The sequence below is a fragment of the Entelurus aequoreus genome, linkage group LG04 (genome assembly GCF_033978785.1).
Source record: "Entelurus aequoreus isolate RoL-2023_Sb linkage group LG04, RoL_Eaeq_v1.1, whole genome shotgun sequence".
Taxonomy (NCBI): domain Eukaryota; kingdom Metazoa; phylum Chordata; class Actinopteri; order Syngnathiformes; family Syngnathidae; genus Entelurus; species Entelurus aequoreus.
The window spans coordinates 62,183,372-62,211,096 of record NC_084734.1 but is presented as its reverse complement, the minus strand read 5'-3'; the positions used below and the strand labels follow the sequence as shown (position 1 = coordinate 62,211,096).

Here is a 27,725-nt window from a genome sequence, read left to right as displayed (position 1 = left end):
TGATTTGATGATGATTTGAAAGCCTAATTGGACTCTAGACCACCACCCAAAACCCGGAAGTGCCTCTAGGTTACGTGATTGCAACCCAGCAATAGAAAATCTACAAGCTGTACACGGACTACTTTCATGTATAACCATGTGTCATTTCTGTGACATTGTCTTAAGAATACACTGTTTACACTGTTATAACAACGGTTGTTGAAATGTGTGCTATTGTGCCGATGGTAGACAAAATAATAAAAGTAATAAAATGATGAAATAACTATTATACAACTGTATCTATCATCTTGCATGGATCCACATAATGTAATTACTTATGTGTAATTCATGAGGGAAAATACATAATGTGATATTCTTGATGAGTTCTGACATGACTTTGGATAAACAGAAATAGGCTATCTTTTAACCATTGGCCTATGCATTGAGTAAATATATTTAGACATGTTTGTGGCTCCTTAACTAGACAAACAGGCTTACTGTATGTATTAGATATGTGTAGTGGTACCTCAACTTTAGAGTGAGTTGAGATATGAGCTGCCTCTGAGCTAAATGTAATACTTCAAGTTGCATGCAAATATTTGCGTTACAAGCATCGCCGCCATTAGCTGTCGTAGCGAATGTCACAGTAAACCTCGTAAAATCTGTCCGAAACATGTGGTTTAATTCGCTAACATTAGCTTATAGATAGACATAACTTTGTTTTCAAACCACTGAAACAGAGAAAGTGAGTATGAAGGACAGTGCTGACAAGAAGAAGCAGATGATAACCATTGAATTAAAACAAGAAATCATCCAAAATGGGCAGAATGATTCTAACGCCAGCCAAGAAAGGTATAATATCTAAACGAGGAACATTAATCCATTAAGATATGAAAAAACTGCTGATGGTGTGTTAGACGGAGAAGCAGCTGAAAGGAGATAGATGACATCCACTTTCCAATGGAATGCTGTACATTATTATTACATTACTCTATAAAACTAATGTAGTTATTTGTGGTACATTATATTGTATTGTTTTAATACACTATTTCTTATCTATAAGTTATTTGTTTTTAAAGGTATGTTACATGTTAAAATGGTGTTGTTTTTGGGGGGAGGCCTAACACCAATTTTGATTTAATTTATTTCAGAGGGAGACATTGATTTGAGATACAAGTGTTTTGAGTTACGAGCTCCTTCACAAACCCAATTAAGATTGCACATGGGGGTACTACTGTACTTGTGTTATGTACAATATATAATGTTATGCATGTTATGTGCTTCATTAATCCTGTAGTAGAACTTAGGGATGAACTACTTTGACTATGTTATATACACAGGGTATCAGTCAAAATTATAATAAACGAGAACTCACTAAATCGTATGAAAGGTCAACCTTTACAATTGCGCAATTTGATAAACGATGTTAGACCCTCAAAGGCTACCGTTGTCAGGCCCTAGGACTGGTGGTCATGCAGGCTAATACTCGCTAGCACAAGACATCAACCCTCGCTTTGAGCAATCCCAAAAATGGTTTATCTACGTCCGCAGACGTGCCCACTTTCATGTCACTTCCTATGTACTATTCCATGAATGTCAAAATAAACCTATAGACACTATTTTCTGTATTTTTTTACCTTATACAGTGTTCGCAGCGGAAGACATTTTGGCTCTTTCGGACATCTGGAGCTGTCTATCCGCAATTTACACTGCTGCTCGTAGGAGTAGGAGGAATGATGTCGTTTGAGAGCAGTCCCATACGGTTTCCGGTGTCAGACATTGGCCTTCAAAATAAAATATATTAATATAAACTTGCATTAAACTTTGCACAGATAACAAAAGGCGGAGAACCAACGTTTTTTTCCCAGTATATGTGTTTATTGTAGATTTTGTTTGTGATAAAGTAATTTTGTAAATGTTTGCACAGATAACAAAAGGCGGAGAACCAACGTTTTTTTCCCAGTATATGTGTTTATTGTAGATTTTGTTTGTGATAAAGTAATTTTGTAAATGTTTTTACTGTAATTGGACTGTTAAACAACTAATTTTGTTGTATACTTAAGCCACTACGGGGAAATTATTGATAATGTTCCGTTATTAAATGCTATAAAATCCATCATTACACATTTTGTTTACATGTATCCGAATAATAATTTATATTGTTAACTTCAACTTCATGTTTCGTGCATACACTGAGCTCTGATTTTGAAGGGGCACCGTCGGATGTGCTGTCACTGTTGCTGTTGTGCGAGCACAGGCCCGCTGTGATTTGGTAGCCGCTGCAGTAGGAGGAAGGACCGCGGTTCTACCCCCCTTCTATCTTCTTGTTTCGACTCTAAATTCCATAGGTGGCTCCTTGTAGTAGCGATCAGTCATTTGTGTGTACTCTAGTCGTGTTCTATGATAATCACGTCGCTGTATTATCAACCAACTTATATCACTCGCCGTTTTAATCGCACGTTTCCACTGACAGCAGCGCTAGCACAACAATGGCTCTGAAAAGAATCCACAAGGTAAGGAAGTGAGCGGGGAGGCCCTTGGATTTCCTAGTTTTGTGGGGTGATTTTGCGTCAGTCGATCGCTGTCGGACTTTATCGCAGCGAGAATAACACAATGGTGCTGGCGAAAAAGAAGCAGGCCGAGGACTGTACATGCTAGCTAATGTGTGAGGACACCCAGCCACGACACCTGAAGCAATGCGCCGCTTTTCTGTGCCTCAACTCGGGCCACCTCGGTCGACACAAAAGTGGCCCGTTTTTAACCCTGACTGGATACCTTTTTATTATCCTTTAACATGTCCAGTCGTCATATACTAGAATGTTTCAAGTCGTCATGGTTTCTGCATTAAGCGTGTTTAGTTTTTGTTTCGTTACAATATGTCCCGGGGAAGCTATAGTAAGGGCTTCTGGTGGTAAAGCTAAGCTAGTACATTACCGCTAAGGTTAAACTCGTAATGCTTCGCTTTGTCGCCATTCTTGACGTTTGGGTGAAAAAAAATGGTCTCAAATTGTGTTTTTAGCTACATTAATTTTCTATCGTCGTTACCGTTCGTTAATCTACTCTTTGCAACATTTGACAGTTGTTCACTTAGCGGCTATGCTAAATCTAGCTGAAATATAACGACTATTATGCTTCCTTTTATTAATGTCTAAATCTGTTTTAGATTTTTTACTAGTGACAACAACTCTTGTAAAAAAATATCCGAACAACATTTAACACAATTATCAATGGATGCATTTCGTGTGTTACTATTATGACATCCCAGACGTAAGGACGGATGTAAAGCTAACCTAACTAGTTCATGCTTGTGCTGCTTTAATACTGTGGTCTGACAGTTGGTCGTATATTACGCTAGTGTTGTTTTGCAAAAGTTTCAAATGTGTTTGTGTTATGCGCAAATATCATCGACACAATAGCAACGCAGCGTGAAAAGCCATTAAAATGTTAGCAGGCCCCACGCGTCGTTCGCCTGATGTGTTTGGTGACAGCAGCCCCAAGAAGAACACATCATGCCTAATCTTATGCAAGCGTTTTGTTTATCTGCTGTTTGATCGCCTACCAGAACATGTTCTTTTACGTTCTGACCTGGTTTGTAATTCTCTCCCTTCGTATGTTGCTGAGCCAGCGAACAATGACGCTAACGTTTGCAGAGCTGCACCAGCTATTGCCAAGTTGCCAACTAACAGTATTTGACTTGACATCAGCCTTGGTTGTAATAATGCCAATACTTTAGGCCAGTGGTGTTAAACTGGTCTTCATTAACTGCCACAGTTTTGGCTGCTTGTAACAGTGAATAATATATAAAGATATACAATTATTTATTATTTATATATTGTGTACCATGAATTGATTTACGTGGACCCCGACTTAAACAGGTTGGAAAACTTATTCGGGTGTTACCATTTAGTGGTCAATTGTACGGAATATGTACTGTGCTTTGCAATCTACTAATAAAAGTTTCAATCAATCAATCAATCAATGTACACTGAAAAAAAAAAATTCTGTAGATTTTACAGTAAATAAACCGACAACTCAGTTTGCAAAATTTTACCGTAAAATTTCCGATGTTTTTTTCCATCCATCCATCCATCCATCTATTTTCTACAGCTTGTCTCTCTCGGGGTGGCTAGAGCCTATCCCAGCTGCATTCGGGAGAAAGGCAGTGTACACACTGCACAAGTCGCCACGGCATCGCCGGGCCAACATAGATAGACAACATTCACGCTTGCACACTAGGGCCAATTTTGTTTTGCCAATTTAGCTATTCCCAGGTGCATTTCTTACATCATTAAAATGAAAATGGGAAAACAGTACCAATGTTTTTATTTTAAAATCTACGGTTGTTGGTTTTACAGGTTTGATTCCTGAGTGCGGCCACCGCTGCTGCTCACTGCTCCCCTCACCTCCCAGGGGGTGGAACAAGGGGATGGGTCAAATGCAGAGAGTAATTTCACCACACCCAGTGTGTGTGTGACTATCAGTGGTACTTTAACTTTACGGTATAATACTGTGAATAGAAAAACGGTACCACAGTTTTTAAGAAAAAAAATTTCACAGTTAAATTCTGGGGACGGAGCTATCAGTTTTTTTTTACTTAAAAAAATATTTTTACAGTGTACAATTTCATGGATAACTTGCTTCAAAATCAACCAAAAAATGTTAACCAAATATGTGTTTTGGAATGTGTGATAATTATAATATGAACATAATTATAATATGTTCATTGCAATATTAGATCAAGTTTAAAATATATAAAATTGCAGATTTACCACACTATAGAGTGCACAGGTATATAAGAAGCACCAACTAAAGTTAGAAGAAAATACACATTTTTCATATATTAGCCACACCAGACTATAAGCCTCAGCTATATACATTGTAAAATCAAGTTATTTACATAGAAATAGTTTGTAAATGTTTATTTACATACTTTAATTGTTTGCCAACGCTATTTGTCACACGGAAGTAAAATGGCTGATCAAACATATCAGAAGTCATCTTCATGGCTCCACTCAGCTAAACAGACTCCATAAGTCCAGTTGACGTTTTGGTGAATGCAGGAAACTGAAACAATACAAAAATAATGCCATTGTAAGTTAATAATACTAACAGACACTCGTAAACGTATTAGCTAATGCTAACGACCCGGCTGTATCTTCATTACATTACGGTAGCACATACAAATATAAATGAAAACACTCCTACAGACATCATAAATGGGACGGTTTATTAAGTAAGAAATGTTTTAGTTATACTGGAATACTTGGAAACATTGCTTGGAGTGACACAGAATCCATACGAGTAGTAACGCTACAGATGGCTCGAAGACAGAACAGGACTTATACTTCTGTTGAAAGGGCATAAATAGAAGGACACTGCAGCACCTGCAGTGAGCGAAATCGTACAAAACATGGCGCCATAAAACAAGCAATATAAACTGAAGCACATGGCATCTGGAACATTTTGTGTGTGAAAATATTGCGCTAAAAAAATCGCAGTCTCAATTCAGATTTTTTTCAGAATTGTGCAACCCCATTATGCATCAAATCCATGATCAGATTGACAGTGTTTTGCTGTTATTTGTTATTCGTTATTAATATTGTTGTTGTTGTTTTAGGAATTAAATGACTTTGCACGGGATCCTCCAGCCCAGTGTTCTGCTGGACCAGTGGGAGATGACAGTAAGTTCAGCACCAGTAGCATGGTTTCACGTACATTTATTTCGGCCTGCCACAAATCTGGATTGTCACATGTGCCGCTACTTGCTCTTCCTTGCTTATAAACAAATTGTAATGGGTCTGTCGGTGAATGTAGCTTTTTGTTACAAGTCTTTACTGTAGATGGCGGTAACTCTGCTGCAAAACACACCTTATCTGACAGAATAAGAAGACACTGCAGGAGGGATCAATGTTGCCACTGTAGTGATTTTGTTGCTATATTTAGAAAGCAATCAGACTCCTCCACTGTAGATATCCCTTTTCAAAAAAAGCAACTAGTGACAAATCTCGTGAGGAGACTTGGAGACTCTGACATTAAACACGTATTGCTCTTCTCAACGAGTGCTGCTGTGGCCCCTGCCCCATTTAAACGTACTCACAGATGGCTCAGTCCTTTTTGTATCATAAAATACAAAAATAAACTGAATAAACTTCCTCCTGTATTCATTCATAAACATTGGTGTTTAGCGTTGTTATTATTTTCACACATTATACCTCTCCTCAACATCCATTAAAAATAAATGCACATATGTCATTGCCAGTTATGCAGTTAAGGTGAGAATGTCCTGTGCGCGAACCATTTGGAGAAGAAAAGACACACACACACACACATGTTTCGAACACTTGATTTCCTGGTAGCAAGGCCATCGTGCAGCCCTGCTTGTTTTTTGGAATGTTGCCTGTCGTTCACAATTATTATCAGAGACAAGATCACACGTCTTTTAAAAAAATAAATAGAATTAAAGATGATAAAAAACGTTTGGAAGATAGTGCTAACGAAAGTCACCGTTGTAGCCTTCAAAGCCCTGTAAAACAACTTCAAAACCCTCCATCAACGTTTTATATACACACTGCAAGTATATACAATGTAGTGATGGTCACGTTCATAAAAAAGTGTAATATGTACAATATTAACCGTATTCTCGTCATTTTAATCATTGCTGGAACTGACTTATTCCACACATTGATTTCCATTTCAATAGCAGCGCATGTCCGACTTCCGGCAACAACTTGTGTTCCTACTTCTGGATTCAAACATGTGTGTTCTAATCATGGCAGACTTGGTAATAGACAACAAAGATGACTATTTTTAGACAAATAAGAATTCACAACCTTATCTTTTTTAAGCTGAATGAACGGAGGATGAACTACTGTTTATAGAAGCCAGCACAAAGAGGGTGAAACGTTGGAGCAGACAGAAGTCAAAAGAGTAAGGTTGGCATGACACGAAGCTGCAAATGCGAAATTTGGAGAGAAGCTATTTCAACCTAAATGGAGTGTTTACCCCAAAATAATCTTGAAAAAATGTGTCCGGCCAGCTGGACCAAACAGTCCATCGAGTGAGTCACTCTTTAATATCGATCATGAAACACGCAGCACGTAATGCCTGTTATTACAACTACAGTACATACGCCGTCTGGCTAGCTGTGTTCATACAAAATATGAAATGTGGGTTAATACTTTACAGATACTGTAATATCATTGTTAATGTTTTTTAATAGGTACTGATTTTTGTACCATTGCAATGTTATGCATTGCAAATTTAAACGCCTTTCTTGCTGATGTAGAAGCTAGTTTATCTCTTGCCGTAGTTAGCTTTTACGGCTGCCGTATTTTTCGGATTATAAATCGCAGTTTTTTTCATAGTTTGGCCGTGGGTGCGACATATACTATGGAGTGATTTATGTGTGAAATGATTAACACATTACCGTAAAATATAAAATAATATTATTTATCTAATTCACGGAAGAGACAAAGCAAAATGTCCGCAATCGTCACACACACGTCAACCAATAAGAATTCGGCGGGGTAGGGTCATGGCAGAAGTGCATTGTGGGTCATGGGATGCTAACTGCTATATGCTACTGCCGTAGCTATTAAAATGGATAATTTCTACATTAGCGGTAACTTATAAAAACTGAGAAGGGCTGAACAAAAATGGCACCAAAAAGGAAATCATATACTGCAGATTACAAGCTGGACGTAGTGAAATATGCAGCAGAAAACGGCGATCAAGCAGCAGAAAGAAAGGACACTAGCGGCGCATACCAGGAGCGACAACGAGGAAGAACATTTCATCAGATTTAGCGATCAGGCGTGACAGATTGTTTGGTAAACGTATAACATGTTCTATATGTCATAGTTATTTGAATGACTATTACGCAGCAACTAAAAGCAACTGCGTAAGAACGTATACTCGAATATCACGATATAGTCATTTTCTATATCGCACAGAGAAAAACCCGCGTTATATCGTGTATATCGATATATCGCCCAGCCCTACATCATGCTATATTTTAGTGCTCCTTATTATAAAATCTTGCTTGATTGCTCAAACCATGTGTTCACCCACAATAAAAAATGCAACAGTTGTAATCAGTTTGATATGTGAACAGTTGTAATCTTGACTTTATCAAAATGAAAGTATTCCCTATTTCTATTTTTTAGCAGCATGTTGGATACATTCTTGCACAATGCACATACTGATGTACCGTCACAAAATGCTGCAAAAAAGCTCATAACTTCCATTCCTTCATGCAATCATTGTTTACGTTAAATAAAGCATTATTTTATGGAAAGTACACATGACAATCCTTCCTTTTCCCACGAGAAACTAATGTATTTTGTCCTTATTTCCCGGTGTCTTCCTGCTCCCGTTTTTACTCGCCATTATTGGGGAACTACACTTCTTTTGGAATTTTGCCTATTGTTCACAATCTTTATGAGACGGCGCATCCTACAGAGACGGTCAGAAAGCGGCTTAAAGAATGTCTGTAAAAAATTATCTATGCAACATTTTGGCCAAGAAATCACCATTACATGTTATGTACACCATAAGGAAATGTTTAGATGTAGGAAAAAACATCATAATATGACCCCTTTAATGCGCCTTACAATCCGGTGAACCTTTTGTGTGAAATTACACCTGAATAGACCCATTCATTTGCAATGCGCCTCATAATTAAATGGGCCCTATGGTCCGAAAAATACATTATATAAAACATTGATGGAGGTTTTGAAGTTTTTTTAAGAGTGCTTTGAAGGCAACATAAGGGACTCCCATCAGACGTATCTTGCAAGCGCTTATTTAGGCCCGGACGATATGGCCTAAAAATTCTCCCTGATTATTTCAGAAAAAATACAAATTCCGATTTTTTTCCCCCTACTTTTTAAAGAAACCATTAAATACAAATGACAGATAATTCAAAACATGTTTTTCTTTTATTTAATAAAAAAATAGTCGTTGAAATGACACTGCATACACTGCATCTTATGCTTACAAAATTCAAATGTATGTAATGTTGTTCTTTTTAGGCCAGATGTAAATTGAATTTTTAATGAAATAATTTTCAAATAATTAAATTAAAAGCCTCCCATGGGAAGCAATACATCTGCTTGAATAGAATACTTTTAACAAAAATGTTGCATTGCACATTTTGCATGCAAATAATCTCCAACATTGAGGTCAATAAAGTGCGAACTTCAAACTTCTGTCTTGAATAACATACATACATAACATAAATAAAAATGTTGCATTAAACATTATATCCAAATAAATAATTAAGTAAAACATTGAGGACTATAGGTTGTTTCAGTAAGTGGCTAAAGTAAACTCAGACTTTTTAATTCACACATCTTGGCATTGTGCAGAGCAACTGCTTTAGTGCTCGCTCTACGCATTGTGCTTCTCTCTCATCATACATGAAATCTTCATGCATACCTTGTGTAGATGATTCCACCATCGTAAGCTGTATTTTAGCCAGTAGTGTGTGTGTTGTTGCGTCTTGTTCGCCTCGTGAAGAGTTGTATTTTCTACACTCGGCTGGTGGCTTTAGTTTCAGATGCTGGAACAGGTTAGTTGTTTTTGCAACAAACTTTGCAGCGTGCAATCATTTGTATGCATCAGTCGGTGAGATTTCTGCGCCCCGACGTGTCTACATGCTAGAGGATCCCACTGTGGACTGGACTCACATTATTAACTGTATCCACTCGGCATCAATTGCACCGGTCACCCGGTGAATATCCCCACATCTGCGGTCCCTTCCAAGGTTTCTTGTTGTTCCTATTGGGTTTAGTTTTTTCTTGCCCTGATGTGGGATCTGATGTCGTTGTGGCTTGTGTAGGCCTTTGAGACATTTGTGATTAAGGGCTATATAAGTAAACTTTGATTGATTGATTGATTGATTGACTGACTGATCACTCTGTGCACGCTGATAGCTGTACGTTTGCCTCCCCCGAGCGCCATACACAAAGGGGAGCGGGCTGCTCCTCGTAACTCAGACACTCAGTCTTTCAACACGGAAGAGACACGATCTTAGTTAGTCAGCTGGTCAGTAAAAGACATTTTTATCACCACCTTTTAAAACTTGACACAAACTGAACTGCGCACTAGTAACTTAGACATAGACTTAGACAAACTTTAATGATCCACAAGGGAAATTGTTCAACACAGTAGCTCAGTTACAATGATTGAAAGTGTAAGGATGGAAAGGACAACGCAGGTCTTAAGGAATATTGAACAATTTAATGATTGAAGTGACAAACCTGCCATCCAAACAATACCCGCTTTGTTGACAAGAACTTACAGCCATCAAAGCACATCCAATGTATGTATTCATTTAGCCCCTAGAGAGAGGAGGGGGGACCCACATATGCGGTCCTCTCCAAGGTTTCTCATAGTCATTCACATTTCCTTGCCCGTATGTGGGCTCTGTACCGAGGATGTCGTTGTGGCTTGTACAGCCCTTTGAGACACTTGTGATTTAGGGCTATATAAATAAACATGGATTTATTTATTTATTTATTTATTCATCTCTATCAGAGGTAACAAACCAGTGAAAGATTCAAAAGAGCTACCATCAGCCGACAAAGTGACGCTGCTAGTCTGCTAAGCTAATAGAAACAGCTCAAGCTAAAATGCCTGGGAGACTCAGACTGAGCGTTGACTTGCTGACGTCACGTGCCCCTAGCCAACAGGCAGTCTTTTAAAGACACACACAAAGAGACACACAATGCTCTCACACATATACATTTTATGAAACTTATCTCAACTGCATTATGCCACATGTTTGAAGTTTTTTAAGTAATGCATTTATTAATTTCCTTAGTAACTAATTACATTTACTAAAGAGTAATTCCGTTAGTAATTCAATCACTTTTTTGGTAAAGTAACAAGTAACTATAATTAGTTTTAACACAACTGCACGCAGCATCATCAAGTAGTTGGCAGGTTCAGTGTTTCCCATAAACTGCCAAGATACCTTTGGCGGTGGGGGCGTGGCTGTGGGCGTGGTCACATGACATCATCGAGTAATTTGCATAATTTACTACAGTGATATGATTTTCTCTGAAAAGGCTCAAAAAATGTATACTTACTAATTAATAATAACAGTTTTGTTTTAAATGTCCATCTATCCATCCATTTTACAATATAATTACAACACTTTATGTACATATTTATATACAGATTTGAACAATAAGTTATTCACTGAAATATATTTATTAATTGTGATTCTTACAAAAAATATATTTTATAAAAATATAAAAGCTAAAATGTCTCTTAAAGCTCTGCCCCTTTAATTAGTGCATACTAAATAATTTAACTTTAGCCTACTACTACAACCATATTATTTACCAGCAACATAAAGTGAAACCGAGGCAGAGGTGTCCTGCCACAGTCAGTAACAAATAAACAGAAAACAGTAGTGGTGGTAGATAGACACAAAGCTTCATCAAACATCTGATCCACTGAACAAAGAGCTCCAAAAATCTTGATCCTACACTTCTCTTTTGTAAAGTAAATCTGAACAGCCGATATGGGCACCTACATCAACTATATGATTTGCCTGAGAAGCTGGACAGGACAAAAAAAAGAAAAAAAAAATTTGTGGCGGGCTTAATTCTTTCGTGGCGGGCCGCGACAAATAAATGAATGTGTGGGAAACACTGAGGTTGGTGTTCCTGGCTAAAGTCTTTGTGTGTATGTCCTATAATAATATTTACCTATAAAAACACCATTGTTAAAGGTAAATTATTTTCATGTTGCTGATGACATATAAACATGTCCTCTTAAACCAGGGCACTTCTATCATATTTAGTTATTTTGTGAGTTAAAGAATAGAGCATAGCTAAATGTTTTTTAAAGAAGATTGGAGATTATAATTGACATTAAAAACATTATTTTCAAGTCTTTTTCTTTTTTCTTATCTCAAAAACACCTTTTTAGTTGAGATCCTATTATGCAAAACCTACTTTTCTTACTGGTTGGTACCTGTTTTTGTGTATTTGGGATCCCCATCAGTCACCAACATTAAAATCAAGGCATGGTGGAGATATTTAGTTACGTCAACTTATATTTCCATATATGGGTTAGTTTATGGGCCTAACTAGCTAGTTGAGTTTAGGGATGTTGTCTTTGTTTAATTGAGTGTTACAGTAGGCCTTATGATGGCAATGTGTTTATATGTATAAGTGCACGTTTGTAACTTGTTTCAGTGTTAATAATGAAATTGTGATAAAGCTATTTCATATTGCTCCTGAATTTTTTTCTGTGCTACAAAAAAGTTTCTGTCCTAATTGTTTTAATTTAGTTGCACCTGTCCTCCTACTGAAAAAGCTAAGCGTACAGCCCTGCTCATGCTTTTTGTAAGATTTGTAACATAGTTTTTAATATATCACACGGGGGAAAACATTTTGTTAGCCAACATTAAGTGTTCAGCATTTGTTTTTATTTTCATTCCGAGCAGGACTACATAGGACGAATAAGACACACGGCATCAGTAGCTTTGACCGTAACTGTATAGACTGAATGAGGTGTGACGAGATGTTCTCTCATAATATCTCGCGATATTAAAATGTGACAATATTTCTGGATCTAAGAAAAATGCTGTCTCGTGGGCACAGGGCTGAAGCCTTTCAAGCAGCTGTCACCGACTGGGAGCTCCAAAGACTGAACCACGGGATCACCACTGAGATTGACAATGCATGCATCATGAAAGTGGGCGTGGGCAAGGGGGTGCCGTAACCGCACGTTAAGTGTTCGGCGCACACTACAATTTGGCCTGGGTGGCTGAGACGCGTGGCTTCTCTGCTTCATTGGAATCCAACAGCCGCCGCCCTGTTCATGTCCAAGCAAAAGCCATCAAATTCGTCAACCACGGCCATCAAGACGCAATAGAACAGAGCTTTGTATGTGCTGGGTCATTGCCAGCTTATTTGATTTAGGTCATGCATGCAAAGCCATAAAACATTACAAAATGCACCTTAAATGTTTCTCCCATTGTATATTTTGTTACTGCAGTTTTATTAAAAGTAATGTCAAAATATCAATTTGTGATTCCAAATATATCGTCTCGCAAGCTGAGTGTATCGTCACACCCTTAGAATAGAACAGTGGTCTTCATACAAATTTGTCCAAGGGCCAACATTTTTCACAGCAGACCGTGTGAGGGCCGGATTTATGTGGCTAATTAAAACATATATTTAAAGCCTAATCTTTGTAGTATTGTATTTAGGGTTGTACGGTATACTGGCACACAAAAAATACCGCTGTACTAATGAATTAAAAAATGTACTTCACTGTCTTTGACAAATAAGGTGCATGTTAATAAACACACACAGCACTTAAAAGTAGAAGCAGTGTGAAGACGGAGGAGGGAGAATGGTTGTATTTTGGCTTTAAAACTTACGATAAAGGTAACACTATAGACACTGAAGCGCTGCTCTACAAGCGGTGCTTTAAAACATAGCTAGCTAATCCCTCTGTAGTGTCGTAAAATACTTCTAAATCTGTAATCCTTGCCTCCATGGCAACAAATAAACTACATTTCTTACAAGTATCATCCCTGCAGGACGAGGAATAGCAAAACATGCTTCACTACACACTGTAGGAGGGAACTATAGCTAACAGCAAGCTTGCGCTCCTGAATGTAAACAAATGGGTGGTTCTTTACAAATATCGACTCCAACAATACCAAGTACAAGACCGTATATAGTTGACACTACAATGATCAATATTTTTTTGTCACAAGATGTTTTGTAATTTTTTATTGTTTATAAACTCAGGAAATACCGTAATTTCCGGACTATAAGCCGCTACTTTTTCCCCTCGTTCTGGTCCCTGCGGCTTATACAAGGGTGCGGCTTATTTACGGCCTGTTCTTCTCCGACACCGACGAAGAGGATTTCGGTGGTTTTAGTACGCAGGAGGAAGACGATGACACAATGATTAAAGACTGACTTTTCATATACCGGTAGGCTGGTTATTTTGATAACGTACAGGTGAGCACTTTGTATTACTTTGCACCGTTGTATTATTTGTACTCTGCACGAATGCTGTTCGCCATGTCAAAGATGTGAAAGTTTGATTGAATGATTGAAAGATTTATTGTTAATAAATGGGACGCTTTGCGTTCCCAAACAGTCATCTCTGTCCCGACAATCCCCTCCGTGGTAGCAGGAACCCCTATATACTACGGTAATTACACATCAAAACCCTGCGGCTTATAGTCGGGTGCGGCTTATATATGGAGCAATCTGTATGTTCCCCTAAATTTAGCTGGTGCGGCTTATAGTCAGGTGCGGCTTATAGTCCGGAAATTACGGTAAGTCATCGGACACAGGATAGCTTTAATTATGACCAGTGCATGGCCCTGTAACTACTTTGTATTGGATAGATACCCAAATTTGTAGTATCACCCAAAACGTATGTAAAGCATCCAATCAGAAGAATAAGTGTTTATAACATTTTAACAGAAGTGCAGATGGAACAGAAAATAACCAGATATTAACAGTAGATGAACAAGTATATTAATAACATAATTGTAGATTGAACTGGTTTGTAACAGAAATTAACCAGATGTCAACAGTAAATGAACAAGTAGATTAATCATCCATCCATCCATGTCTACCGCTTGTCCCTCATAATTTTGACAAAACATCGGAAATGATAATATGTGCGGCATACATCTGCAGTCAAATTAGGAGCCTTTGTAACCTGTTTGCTTACTTCCTTATAAAAGATACATTGTTCAGTACTGTATGTTCACTGTTATTTAATGCCAAAATTGTCTTTTGATTGCAATAAGAAACATATGTTTAATGTTTATTGTATCACAAGATTTTCTGTTAAAACAAAGGCAATAATTACTATAGCCACTCTACCAACCGGTATAGCTCGGTTGGTAGAGCGGCCGTGCCAGCAACTTGAGGGTTGCAGGTTCGATCCCCGCTTCCGCCGTCCTAGTCACTTCCGTTGTGTCCTTGGGCAAGACACTTTACCCACCTGCTCCCAGTGCCACCCACACTGGTTTAAATGTAACTTAGATATTGGGTTTCACAATGTAAAGCGCTTTGAGTCACTTGAGAAAAAAAGCGCTATATAAATGTAATTCACTTCACTAATTCACTTCACTTCACCTTTTTGTGGTCCCCTTTATTTTGAAAAGCTTGTAAGAAAAGAATCAAAGTATCAAAATAAATGTTGTTGTTGGTACCAATGTTATCAGGACAACCCTAATCGTATTAGTAGTAATGTTTCAGATTTTTTAAATTACATTATGCAAGGGGTGCTCAAATCTTGGAGGCGTACAAATAGAGGTCAATTTATTTAGGTGGGTCAGGTTACTAGGTTTCAGTCCAACTTTTCTTTTACCGGCAATCTCGGACCATGCTATTTTCATGCAAACTATGCTCCTGACAGCCGGCAGAGTGTCTATATGCGATTGGCTACAAAAACAAAAGTGAAACTTAAAGGGGCACTGCATTTGGGGGGGAATTGTCTATCATTCACAATCCTTAAAGACAAAAAATCGTTTTTCTCTTTTTTATGCATTCTAATTTGTAATATTCAACTTATGGTAGACGGCTATCAATGGAGGTAACTGGGTTTCGATTTATTCCACCTATAAAGCGCTCTAAACAACATCCAACATTTTCAATCAACGATTTATATAAATGGTGTAAGTATATACAGTATGTATTGTAGTATCAGGCACATTCATAATAACATGTAATATTTACAATTTTGCTCATTTTAAGCATTACGGTGACGCATAGATTCACAATGTTTGCTATTTTGTTCAAAGAAATACAGCTATAACTAATTATGGCAGACTCCATGAGATTCTACAGTAACTACTTTGGGACAATTTTTCAGTCTGAATATACAGTATGGAGGATGGGCTACAAGTCTTAGAAGCTGGGTGCAGAGATCTAAACAGATCTCACTATACTGAAACATTAAGCACCACGTAGCCACAAGCAATACAAACTACTAACATCATAAAACAATCACGTATTAGACCCGGAGATTGCGAGAAAGACACGAAAAGATGCCAACCTTCTTTATTCAAATTTTTTATTTTTTTTTACCTGCATGAGGGTTATGACTAAACGGGAAGATATGAAAGTCCCATCAGTCGGCATCCCAGTGAGTGCAGACATTGTACTGTAAGTGATTGTTTTATTATGTTTGTAGTTAAACAAGCAATGTAAAGTGGCATAATAAATGTCTGTGGACCACAAAAGTTGAGGCGGGCAGGTATAGACCCTGTCAGTGCAACAGCACACATGAACCTACCAAAATAAGATATTTGTTAAAGGCAACACCATTTTTTTACTCGGGGGAGTGGAGTGATGATTTTAAGAATATGTAATTCAAATAATGCAAACCCAATTAATCTGTTCCAGACTCTGTAGTATCTACAGCGGAGGTCTGAACACTGGCTAAATTTAACGACACCTGTTAAGTTAGCAACACTTATTCCTCCTGCTACTTCACCTTTTCTCTGGCAGACCACATTCTTCCATCCATTTTTCTACCGCTTGTCCCTTTTAGGGTCGCGGGGGGGTCGCTGGAGCCTATCTCAGCTGCATGTGTATGATTTATTGTTTTTTTCCCAAAGCGGAGTTACGATGCATACCGCCACACAACTGGTAGCACCAACACCACAAATAAATTAATGTATGGAAAACAATGTACTAATTTAATCTAGCTACATGTGAACTCCTTCAAGACATAGCTAAAAGCTTTAGTAAGGATGTGAAATGATAATTAGGCAGGGATTTTCAAAGTGTAATTTTCCCCTCTTTAAATAAAATATTCTAAAATAAGCTTTAATTGTTCAATCACTAATCGATGTGAAACAGGGGAGTTTGTATGCTGCCTGAGTGCAGAGAAAAACATTTTTTTTCTTAAATACTGTGCCTTTTCTGAGGTCCTCAGCTTTGCCCTGGTGAAAAGTGCGCTTCACTCTTTAAAACCCCCGAATGATTGTGCGCTCACACAGGACTTCTTCATTGAAAACATTTTATTTTGTTTTCTGTACAGAGACACAAAATTTAACATTTGAAATTGGAAGAATGGCTGCAGGAGTTTGAGAAAAAAACCTGCCGTATTTCCTTGAATTGGCGCAGGGAATATAGTATTCGCACGTCTAGAATTACTGCCGGGTCAAACTCGTTTCTCAAAATAATTAACGCATGCTTGGCCTTATCGCCGGTTTATTATTGAAGCTGGATCAAATTCATTTCGCAAAATATTAATTTTATTATCGCATGTCTATAATTTTCGCCGGGTCAAACTCGTTTCGCAAAATATTTAGCATATGGCTAGAACTTCCACCGGGTCAAATTCGTTACGTCACGAGTGACGCATCTGTCCTCATTTTCAAAATGGAGGAAGCTGCTTTCAGTAGTTTACAATCGCACAAAGGAAAAAAGATAAAGAGCTTTTCAGTAGGATTTAAGGTCCAAGCTATTGAATACTGGTACAGTATGCTAAAGAGAACAGTAAGCAGCTATGTTTTATTAATATACCGTAGCTGCGTGTGTGAAATACTGTATAAGTCATTAAATGACTCCCGCCTCCTGGTGGTAGAGGGCGCTGCCGCGCTAGTGATCCTTCTTGCGACTTCCGGTACTGCAGAAGAAGTGAACACACGCAGCAAGAGATTTTTTTTTTCCCCTCTGCCTGAACTTTTAACATGGAGGATTACATACCGGTATCTAAAATAAAACAGTTTTCTAAACTGGACTTTCAATCGAAGCAGGAGGTAATAATTAAAGGAATATCTCCATCGAAACAGATACTTTTAAAACTGAAGAAAGAAAATAAGGAAGACTTCTATAAACAAGTTATCGATGCTTTTGGTCAGAAGGAGCTGCAAATGGACTCCATTTATAAGTACAGGTAAGACCATAATAACGTTTTTTTTAATTAAATGTGCTTTTCATGATGGTATGCTTACATCACACTCAAAGCGCACGCCTAAATTTTATGGATTCCTTTTGGTAAACGCCGGAGTGAGAAGAGGTTTTAAAATAATTACCGCATGCACGGCCATCCCGCCGGTTTCCGGTAAACGCAGGAGTGACAGGAGGTTTTAAATTAATTAGCGGCTATTCAAGGAAATACGGTATTTGCGATTTGTATCTCCAAAATTGCGATTTTTATATTTTATACATATAAATGCATACAACTGCGAAACAAACAAGTAAAGGAAAACATGTTATTTTGAGACTGTCCATCAACATCTTTTTGTCTCAAGGTGCCACACAGAACAATGTTCAAAAATGTACTTGCAAAAATATTTGGCTTTATGCAGACGGACTCATAGCTTTTGTCTACATCATGCTCTTAAACTGTAGAAATACCCAATAAGTACTATACAGTGTTTATAGTGTATTGTAATCATAATATGTAATAATGCATTGTACTGTAATTGGAAGGGCAATCACTTTATCATAAATAAATAAACAAACAGAAAAATAAAATTGACTCGTTTATGTAAGCTAAAATAGTACTTAAATAATTATTGAACATTTTAAAGTGCATTTTTTTCCCCAGTTGGAAAAACAAGGTCGGTTTGTCTTTTTTTCGTTGCTGCCAAGTCAACACGGCATGATCTAACTCATATTTCCCATCCGATTTGAAGCTGAAATATTCCCACAAAAGGACATTTGGCTCTGTAGTCATATTTTTTTCCCTCCTAATTTTGGTAATTTGCAAAACTTCTTATTGGCGAGTCACCATACTCTGTCCTTGCTTCCTGTGCGTGTGTAACGCTGGTGGTCTTGCTCTCTGCCCACATTGACAAAGATTGTGAATGACCGAAAAGAGGGCTCATTGCGTAAAGTTATTTCTACTGTTAAACATGCTCAGATGCATTTGAGAGCAACACATAATTTGTCATTATGGCTTTTTACAAATCTGTATTTACAATAGCGACTACAAACTGTGTCAATCAGTGTACGAGTATGTGTAGCACAAGCGCTAATATCATTCAACCTGTATTTATTGTTTGTACAAAGGACATTGTGTACAAGTGTTATGATAATAGGACCACTTCAATAAATGGGTGACAGATGATGGCAAGTTTCCAGTGAAGTCTAAATAGCAAATAAACAGACATAGAGGCGCCCATTCTACTTAACATTTGTACAACAGTCTGTACTGTACCTACGGCCAGTAACACAATCCAGAAGCTGGATTTATCATAAGAAATAGTAGATTGTTGCATTTCCTTAAACACCTTGCAGGTACATGTGTGTTCCTCGCCAAAGTTAAACATGCAACCCTTTAAAAAATATAATATTTCCACTTTTGCACTGCAAACTGCATAATCTGCGTTCACCAAATTGCTATTGATGCTTCTCCATTGACCAAAGCAGGAACTCCCAAGTATATTATTTACTGTATGGGTACTGTAAATCTTTGCTGGCTGACTAAAGGACACCTTTTTGGTATCACCATAAAGATTTGTGATTCAAAACACACATGCTAAACATTGATTTACCATATGAATAACATGATTAGAGCTGCAGCTATAGATTATTTTAGTAATCGAGTAATCTATCGATTAGTTTAATCGAGTAATCGAATAAAACACACTATAGCCTCTGTGCGTATTTTAGGGAAAATAGTTTAAATAAACAATTAATTTTCTGCTTGCAATAACCTTTTTTTTCTCAAATAAATGCATCATCAACATTAAAATTGCACTTTTAGCATGTGTGCATTAAAAAGATTAAAAAGACAAAAAAAGCCCCACATGCATTTCAAGGCACCCACACACCACCGCTCTCATCATTCTCATGTGCGATATATTCAGCGGCCGTGCAGAAACTATGCATGCAATTTAAAGTTCCAGGCCCTGCGATCCGGATTTTATTATTCACACTCATTAAACAATTAACCAAAGCAACTGAATATGAATTGCAGCTTTATTCTACACCATTAATTGTTGCAGCCCCTTATGATAACATACAATTCTTCCAGATGAACAAATAAATTGGGTGCATATAATTAAATTAGTGCTGTCAACAGATAATTTTTAAAAATGAGATTGATCACACTTTTGAATTGTGAATCATCTGTCGCAGTGAATTGCTTGCGTAATTTAAATGAACTGTAAAAAAGACCCCATTATTTTTGATACATGCTATGTTATTTTCAGTATGTCATACATGAACATTTAAAAACAGTTTTTTACTTGAATACACCATTTATTTGCTCAGAACTTGATAAACCCATTTTGGTTTATTATGTGGCAAAATTAGTCACCAAGCAAATGTCCAGATCACTGACTGTATAACATCCCATGCCGCCTTTCAGGTCACGAACCGCGTTCAAAGTAAAGAAACATTCACAGTCAAAATAAATTAGATGATTAATCTGTGCTGATATATGATTAATGCAACAATTTGTTGATAATCGCATGAGTTAATGCGGTTTGACATCCCTAATTTAAACCAAACTGAAAGTCTGCCCAAGCAAACACTTTCAAGTTTACAGGTGTTACAGGTACAGTCTTAATCAACTGTTTTTGGGATTCGGGATGTAACGATTAACCATAATAATAACTGCAGTAAAACTCCCGACATTTAGTATTACGGTTTAAATTAAAATAATGGTAAAAACTTGACTTTTAACTGCACTTTTATAAACTGATGAACTGACTGGCACCAGCTCGCTATCTTGAATGTTAACATGAAAACAAGACACAATAACATATTTCCCTATTAAGAAACAACTTACCCCAATCAAACACATTGCGGTCTGACCATCTAAGACAGGGGTGTCAAAGTCAAATGGACGGAGGGCCAAATAAAAAATTTAGCTACAAGCCGAGGGCCGGACTGTTCGAATGTTCATTGAAAAATTTTTAAATGACGCATATAGTCTAGTGAACCTAATTGAACCTACTGAAAACCTAACAAATATATTCCAATATGATCAGATAAATAAAGCAATATTTTCTTATGGCTCTGTCAGTAATCTTTAATTTTCAACAGACACAAAAGACAAATTTCCTTTATATAAAAATCCCCATAACATGAACATTAAATGAAAGAAACCGGTATTCAAGGCACCATCAGTAGCCTATATTTTCTATTTTAGCAAAAGTGGGCTAAATTTACTTCAAAGAAAAAAACAATAATAGCAATTTTCCACTCAACTGAAATATTTTTAAAATATAATTAAATTGAAATACAATAAAATAAAGTGCAAAAATCTATAAATCAAAAACAACACTTTGTTTAAGGAGAAGTAACATGCAGTGAAAACAAATATTAAACTTTAACTTTTAAACTTGAATTGAGTAAAAACTCTAAATATGTGATTGCACAGTAATGTTCACATTAAACCCCCCTCCTCCCTCCGTGGGAGGGAGGCGAGTTGGGTGCCCGAAACCCCCCGCTGGTTTCGGCCCGCCCCTTGGCGCGCGTGGCACGGCGGGCTCCGCGACCCGACGGCTGGCCCTCGTGGCTTGACGGCGGGCGCGTCCCGACGGGCCGCGCGTAGGGGTCAAACGCAGAAGTCTCAGGGCCTCGTGGTGAGGGGGTGGCCTGCGGGTTTCGGCCCGCTTGACCCCCCCGCTCCGCTTGGCGCGCGCGGCACATGACGGGTTCCGCCACCGACGCTCGGGCTGCAGCCCGACGGTGGTGCGGGCCCGGCGGTGACGCGCGGTTTGGGGAAACAAAGCAGAAGTCTCAGGGCCTCGGGGCCGGGTTTCGGCCCGCCCCCTTGGCGCGCGTGGCACGGCGGGCTCCGCGACTGACGGCCGGGCTGCAGCCCTTCGGCCGGCAGGCGCGTCCCGGCGGGCCGCTCGCCCCCTTTCGGAACCTTGGACCGGCATCCGCTTGGTGCGTGTAAAAGATCTGCGGTCTGCGGGCCGGTTCTAATAATAAATCAAGATCATCCCAAGGGCCGTAAAAAACCTTCTCGCGGGCCGGATATGGCCCGCGGGCCTTGACTCTGACATATGTGATCTAAGATATTCAATTGTGCACGTTGAACCTACAACCTGTCCTCTCTTAGGTGTGTGATCAAGGATTACGAGACAGAGGGGTTTTTATGGTGCGTTCAATGACTGCCGAATAGAGTAGGATGACACTAAGACTAAAAGTGAAGCATAAGAAGCACAAAACATACAAAATATTGGGTTTTCTAACAATATGTATATATTTCTTTAGTTACTAAAAAAAATTACTTCATCAAAAGATTTCAGTGTGTGTATAAGTACTTTTTAAGCACATTCAACAATACTGCGATAATGATACCAGTAATAATTTTGCTCACGATAACCGTGATATGAAATTTTCATATCCTTATTTGGGGTCTGTGTGAACTTTGACATGTGTGAGTGTGAACAGAAAACGGCAAATCTATTTGTGGTTGTCCAGATGTAATCATGGCAGGTAGACAAATAAATTAACGTATATTCCTGTATTTCCTGACCACCAGCCACATTATGGGGAAAACATATGCACCCTCATGTTCATTGCATTGTTTGTTAGCTTATGACTGAGGTGTACGTGCCGTGGTTTTCTGTTCCCTATTTTTGAAGTACAAATCCGATCTACACAAGGCCAATAGCCGAGCTGTTGGAATTGTGCAATAGAAAAGCAGCAGTAGTTCACAGAGTGACAGCCTTTAGGAGAGGCTGAGTGGAAGCTGAGCACCACGGCAGCATATCAATGAATCCATGCATAATCAGCATGTGAAATTCAGCTTTAACACAAATGTCAGTTTTAATTATCGTCCTTAAACATAATTACAATCCATTCAACCTGTTTTTTGTTTTTTTTTCCGAGTTGGGGTATTATGGATTATGTCAATAATTATTTCTATGTTTGCCTAGATTTATCGATATTTAAAAAATATTATTTTTAATTATTGGGTTCCCTTATCCTGTGTTGGTACCAATGAGATGCATTATAAGAAATGTAATTAACAATTGCAATTTTACTGATTTTTTTAAGCTTGTATGGCCACATGAGTAGCTCTCTGGTAGCATTTTGTAGCCAAGTGGAAATAACAGATGAACAAATGTTAAATATATAGAAATAAGAGCAAATGAAGTATCTTGCATGTAGTTTTTTTCCTTCTCCTGGGCCCCGCTGATCAATTATTTTGGTCTGTTTCAGGTTTTCACTGGCAAGCAACAATAATGGGGCCTGTAAGTATTGTTTATGCATATTTTATTTTACTGGTCGTTAAATTCCATGTATTGGCATAGTGTATGTTTATTGTCTATGGAGCTCCTTGGGGAATGTGTTATGCTAAATATTTTCCTCTGCCTACATTAGAATGACAGTCCTTACCAAGGCGGGGTTTTCTTCTTGACCATCCACTTCCCCACAGATTACCCCTTCAAACCACCAAAGGTAAGCAAGACACAATATAAGGCCATGTCCACACTGACACTTTTAGTTTTAAAGGTAATGTACATGTCATTGTATGTCTCGCATATCACAATTAACATTATCATATTAACAGAGGCGTCATGCCACCAAGTCAGCTGTGGCTGCTTTTCAAGGCTTCTAATTGGACAAAATGTTAATGACAGCTGGTGTATGCTTTGGCATGTGGACAGAGACTGTTTTGAAACTATACTTGGTTGATGGAGATCGTTTAAACTCTGATATGTGTTTTTGAAAGTATCTGTGTTTGTGTGGACATGGCCCAAATTACAAATGGCAGAGATCTTACTCTTGTGTTACCCTTCATTGTTGACCTCCTTGGGTTTGTTGTCTGGTCAGGTTGCATTTACCACAAGAATCTACCATCCAAATATCAACAGCAATGGCAGCATTTGTCTTGACATCCTGCGATCACAGTGGTCTCCAGCTCTCACCATCTCCAAAGGTAATTTTACACAACTAACTGCACTACTATTTTAGAAATTACAGAACCAAGAAAATCCATTGTGACTGCCATGGGTGGCGGTCATGCACATTATCCTTACTACTCTACCAAAAGCATGTTATCATCATAACATGATAATTGATTTTTTTGCGGACATAGATCCCTACTAAAATCATTAGAAAGTGCTGAATGTAAGGTTAGGCCCAGTCATATTTATATTCTGGGCATATTTATGTTGAAGAGAATAAATAACAAATACACTTGTATAAAAATACAATGAACCATGTTATGGCAAGGGAGCACTGTAGTATTATTATTATTATGTCTTATAATTTGAACAAACTTTAAACCTACTTTTTTAGTCAGTCAATTACTGCTATTCCCTTGTCATTGCAGTGGGGGAACATAAACATCATATTTGTTTTATTGGCAAATTCATTTGCCAAAGGTGGGTAAAAACATGAAAAGCAAAACATTAGAACTTTACACTAGTGCATTTCTAGCTAAACCTATAAAAAATCGTGTTTTATGCATATTGAATGACACATATTAAAGCAGGATTTTCATATGTCAGAGACAAAGGTCTTTTTCTATGATGTTATCACATCCAAGTGCTGGCTGCTACCAAATACATTATTCTGGTTGATGGTTTGTTCACCTTTGCTGTGTCCTTCTCAGTTCTCCTGTCCATCTGCTCTCTGCTGTGCGACCCAAACCCGGATGACCCCTTAGTACCGGAGATCGCCCGTATCTACAAGACGGACAGGGAAAAGTATGTTTTCTTATTCACATCATAGTTTTTGATTAGGATTTTTTTGGTTTTTTTTGTTTTATAGTTCTAGATCTAGGTACTTAAATAAAGCACACATACAATTGCTGATGTAAAAAATATAATCATTAGGTAGTCTTGCACCATATAGCTTTCATCGTTATCTTTATTATTATTAGTGTTTAATTGGCTAAGTAGAATTGTAAAAAGTTCTTCACAATGTTGTGACTGATTGGCAAGCAGCAGGCTTTTTTTTAACACAGCATTGAACAGACACTACCAGATTTCACGATGTGATCGCGCTAAATCATGCATATCGGCACTATTTCAACCAATCCATGCAACTTTATCCAATACCTGTAGTTGGTAGATACAGTGTACTCCTGTAAGGAACACATAAATGACAACAAGTAGTGTTTTTTCTTCTCTAGCTTGCCTGCTTTACCAACGGACTTACTGAGATGGTAATGCCTCCTGGTAGTAATATGGAGATACAACACCCATCATAAACGTTAAAATATAAAGGGTTTGTGAATAAAGAATACATAACCACACATTACAGTGTGTCACAGGTACATTAACATTCAGTACACATTTGTGGAATCACAAGCTGTTGCAGTGTTATTGAGAAAAAATAAACCTCAAAACATGCTGCAAAACCAGATATTTTCGGAAGCAATAATTACAAAAATGTATGGCAAAATCCAGGAAGGACTATTCACCTATTTTTTTTCAAATAGTAGCCTCTGCTCTGATAGACATCATAGCACAATTAACCTTCATCCACAAGAATGAATAGCGAACGCCACCTGTCAAATAGGCATCATTATTCAGGATCTGGAGGTTTATGCATGCACACCACAACCGGTGGTGACAAACAACTTCTCCCCAAAGGAGTCCATGTTTTTTCGTCCTGTCACTCACACACAAGTGACGTAGAGAGATGCCACAGTGACACAAACACTTTGGGGTGGTGGTGGAATGCTAATGATCAATAAAACGTAATCATAAGACAGGCAGCAGATATATTTTGTAATGGTTTTGTCTCCCTTGTGTGCTCACAGGTACAACAAAATAGCCCGGGAATGGACACAAAAGTATGCAATGTAGTGTTGGAGCGGAATCATTGCCAACCAGCTCTACGGCAAAAGATTGGGGAGCTTGAGATGTAAAGAGAAAACAAACAAAAAACACATACAAACAAATGAAAAGTTGTTGGTTTCCATTGGAGTGCTTTCATTGAGCCACACCCCCCATCCCCCCCACACACACACCACCACCAGATTACCTGTAAGAGTCTCTCGACACCCCGTGCCCCCCATTCGTGTCATCCCTCTCTTCATCTGTCTTGCTTCAACCCCTCCCATTCTCTCCTGCACACCCTCCCACGTACTAACAGCCGACTTGCCATCCTCTCTGTTGTGGCCCCTGCTTCCTCACTCTCTAGTCTTTTATTTGGTCTCCAAGCAGGTGTGGCTTTTGCTACCTTCCCCAGGCCCTTCATCACTTAAAGCATTCCTTTGAGCATCTAAACTTTTTTTCAGTTCCCGTTTTAGGGGGGGAGGGGCACAATAAATTGGAGGGACATTGACGCTCTGCATCCTTTATTGTTTTTTCTTTTTTGATTACCATCCGTCGAGAAGGCAGACTGACAGTGAGTGGAAAGGCACTCTGTACTTCATGTATTCAATGAAAACATAATGAATAATCGCAGGCCTTTATAGGCCTTCTGTTGGATACTATGAACTGACTTGAATTTATCTCCATATTTCCTGCTCCTCACACCTCCCAGAGTTGATCCATTTGTACACAGCTGAACACACATACACACACACAACACAACACAACACAAGACACACAGATAACTAACCCCCTCAACTACCACCATCTTTTTCTTTATTGACAAAGTGGAGGTTTTGGACCAGGTATTTAAACAATTTATTTTTCTTAGTTCAACCTGTGTTTTTACCCCCTACCCATAACTCTTTAGGTTGCTTTTATTTTATTTTTTTTGTTATATGCTTTTTGTTAAACTAGAGGCTAACATCTGAAATGGCTCTGGGACTGGCTTGGGCTCTGAGTGCAAGGAGAACACACTCTTCTTGCACAAAACCTCTGTATATTGAATTACCTGAGAGGCTCGTTGAGCTTTGTGTGTTGATTAAACTGTGTAATAAAAACCTCTGACTCCAGTGTGGACTCATTCTAACGCCTTTTTGAGAGGAATAATTAATAGCTGGGTCATAGCATGCGATCCTTTTCCAACGTCCATCCAGATTTTTACATTACAAATTGACGTCATGCTATAGCTTTCAATTTTCTCATGCAATTTTCACAGATAATTGGTGCCTCATTTATTAATTATGAAGTACTTTGGTTGTATAGACTCTGTAACTACAACATTAGGCACTTTTGCAGACTTGCTTCAAGGCTACACAATCTCACTTAACACAATGTACTACTTTGATGGGCAGTCAAAATCGTGTACCGGTAATTTAACTGAAGTGTAGTCTGATTAGACAAACCTTTGCATGACACTAATGTCTACACTGCAAATTAATTGCCACATGCCAAGATTTAAAAATTGTATTTGTATAAATGTCCTTAGTTTAAAGAGCTATTTACTTATTTATAGTCATTGACTTTATAATTATTTTAGCATGAATAACTATATTTTGTCGTTCAGGAAGTCTTATCAAGTAAAAGTAACTAGCTGCATAGACCGATAATTCCACTAGTTTTACTACATTTTTTCTAAAATGTAGTCTTTTTATCTTATATTTTGTCAGCTACCATGAATTGATTAACGTGGACCCCGACTTAAACAAGTTGAAAAACGTATTCGGGTGTTACCATTTGGTGGTCAATTGTACGGAATATGTACTGTACTGTGCAATCTACTAATAAAAGTCTCAATCAAAGCAATCAGTCAAAAGCTCTTTTTTGCAGTGTACATGCTAGTTTATGTGGCACCCTCTTGTGTTGCCACGGTGAATTACATAAGCCCATTCGTCAACTTCGGCTTGTTCTGTTTCTGAATAAGTTTTCCATATAAAACGAATTGGGTACTGTATAAACAGTTTATGTGCCATCGAGTGACTTTTTGAGT

At 38.1% G+C, this 27,725-nt stretch overlaps 1 protein-coding gene across 1 annotated transcript; it reads left to right on the top strand.

Annotated features, from left to right (window-relative positions):
* The first annotated feature begins 2,219 nt into the window (after positions 1-2,219).
* On the top strand, positions 2,220-26,808 carry LOC133648899 (ubiquitin-conjugating enzyme E2 D2). Its single transcript, XM_062045423.1, has 7 exons — positions 2,220-2,492; positions 5,597-5,660; positions 23,127-23,158; positions 23,289-23,366; positions 23,742-23,847; positions 24,526-24,619; positions 25,681-26,808. The coding sequence occupies exons 1-7, from the start codon at positions 2,469-2,471 to the stop codon at positions 25,724-25,726; spliced, it is 444 nt and encodes a 147-aa protein (XP_061901407.1). The 5' UTR covers positions 2,220-2,468; the 3' UTR covers positions 25,727-26,808.
* Positions 26,809-27,725: the final 917 nt, after the last annotated feature.

Coding starts and splice junctions, on each gene's coding strand:
- LOC133648899 (XM_062045423.1), top strand. CDS start 2,469: ATGGCTCTGAAAAGAATCCACAAG. Junction 23,159..23,288: donor AAGCAACAATAATGGGGCCT/GTAAGTATTGTT, acceptor TGCCTACATTAG/AATGACAGTCCTTACCAAGG. Junction 23,848..24,525: donor AGCTCTCACCATCTCCAAAG/GTAATTTTACAC, acceptor TGTCCTTCTCAG/TTCTCCTGTCCATCTGCTCT.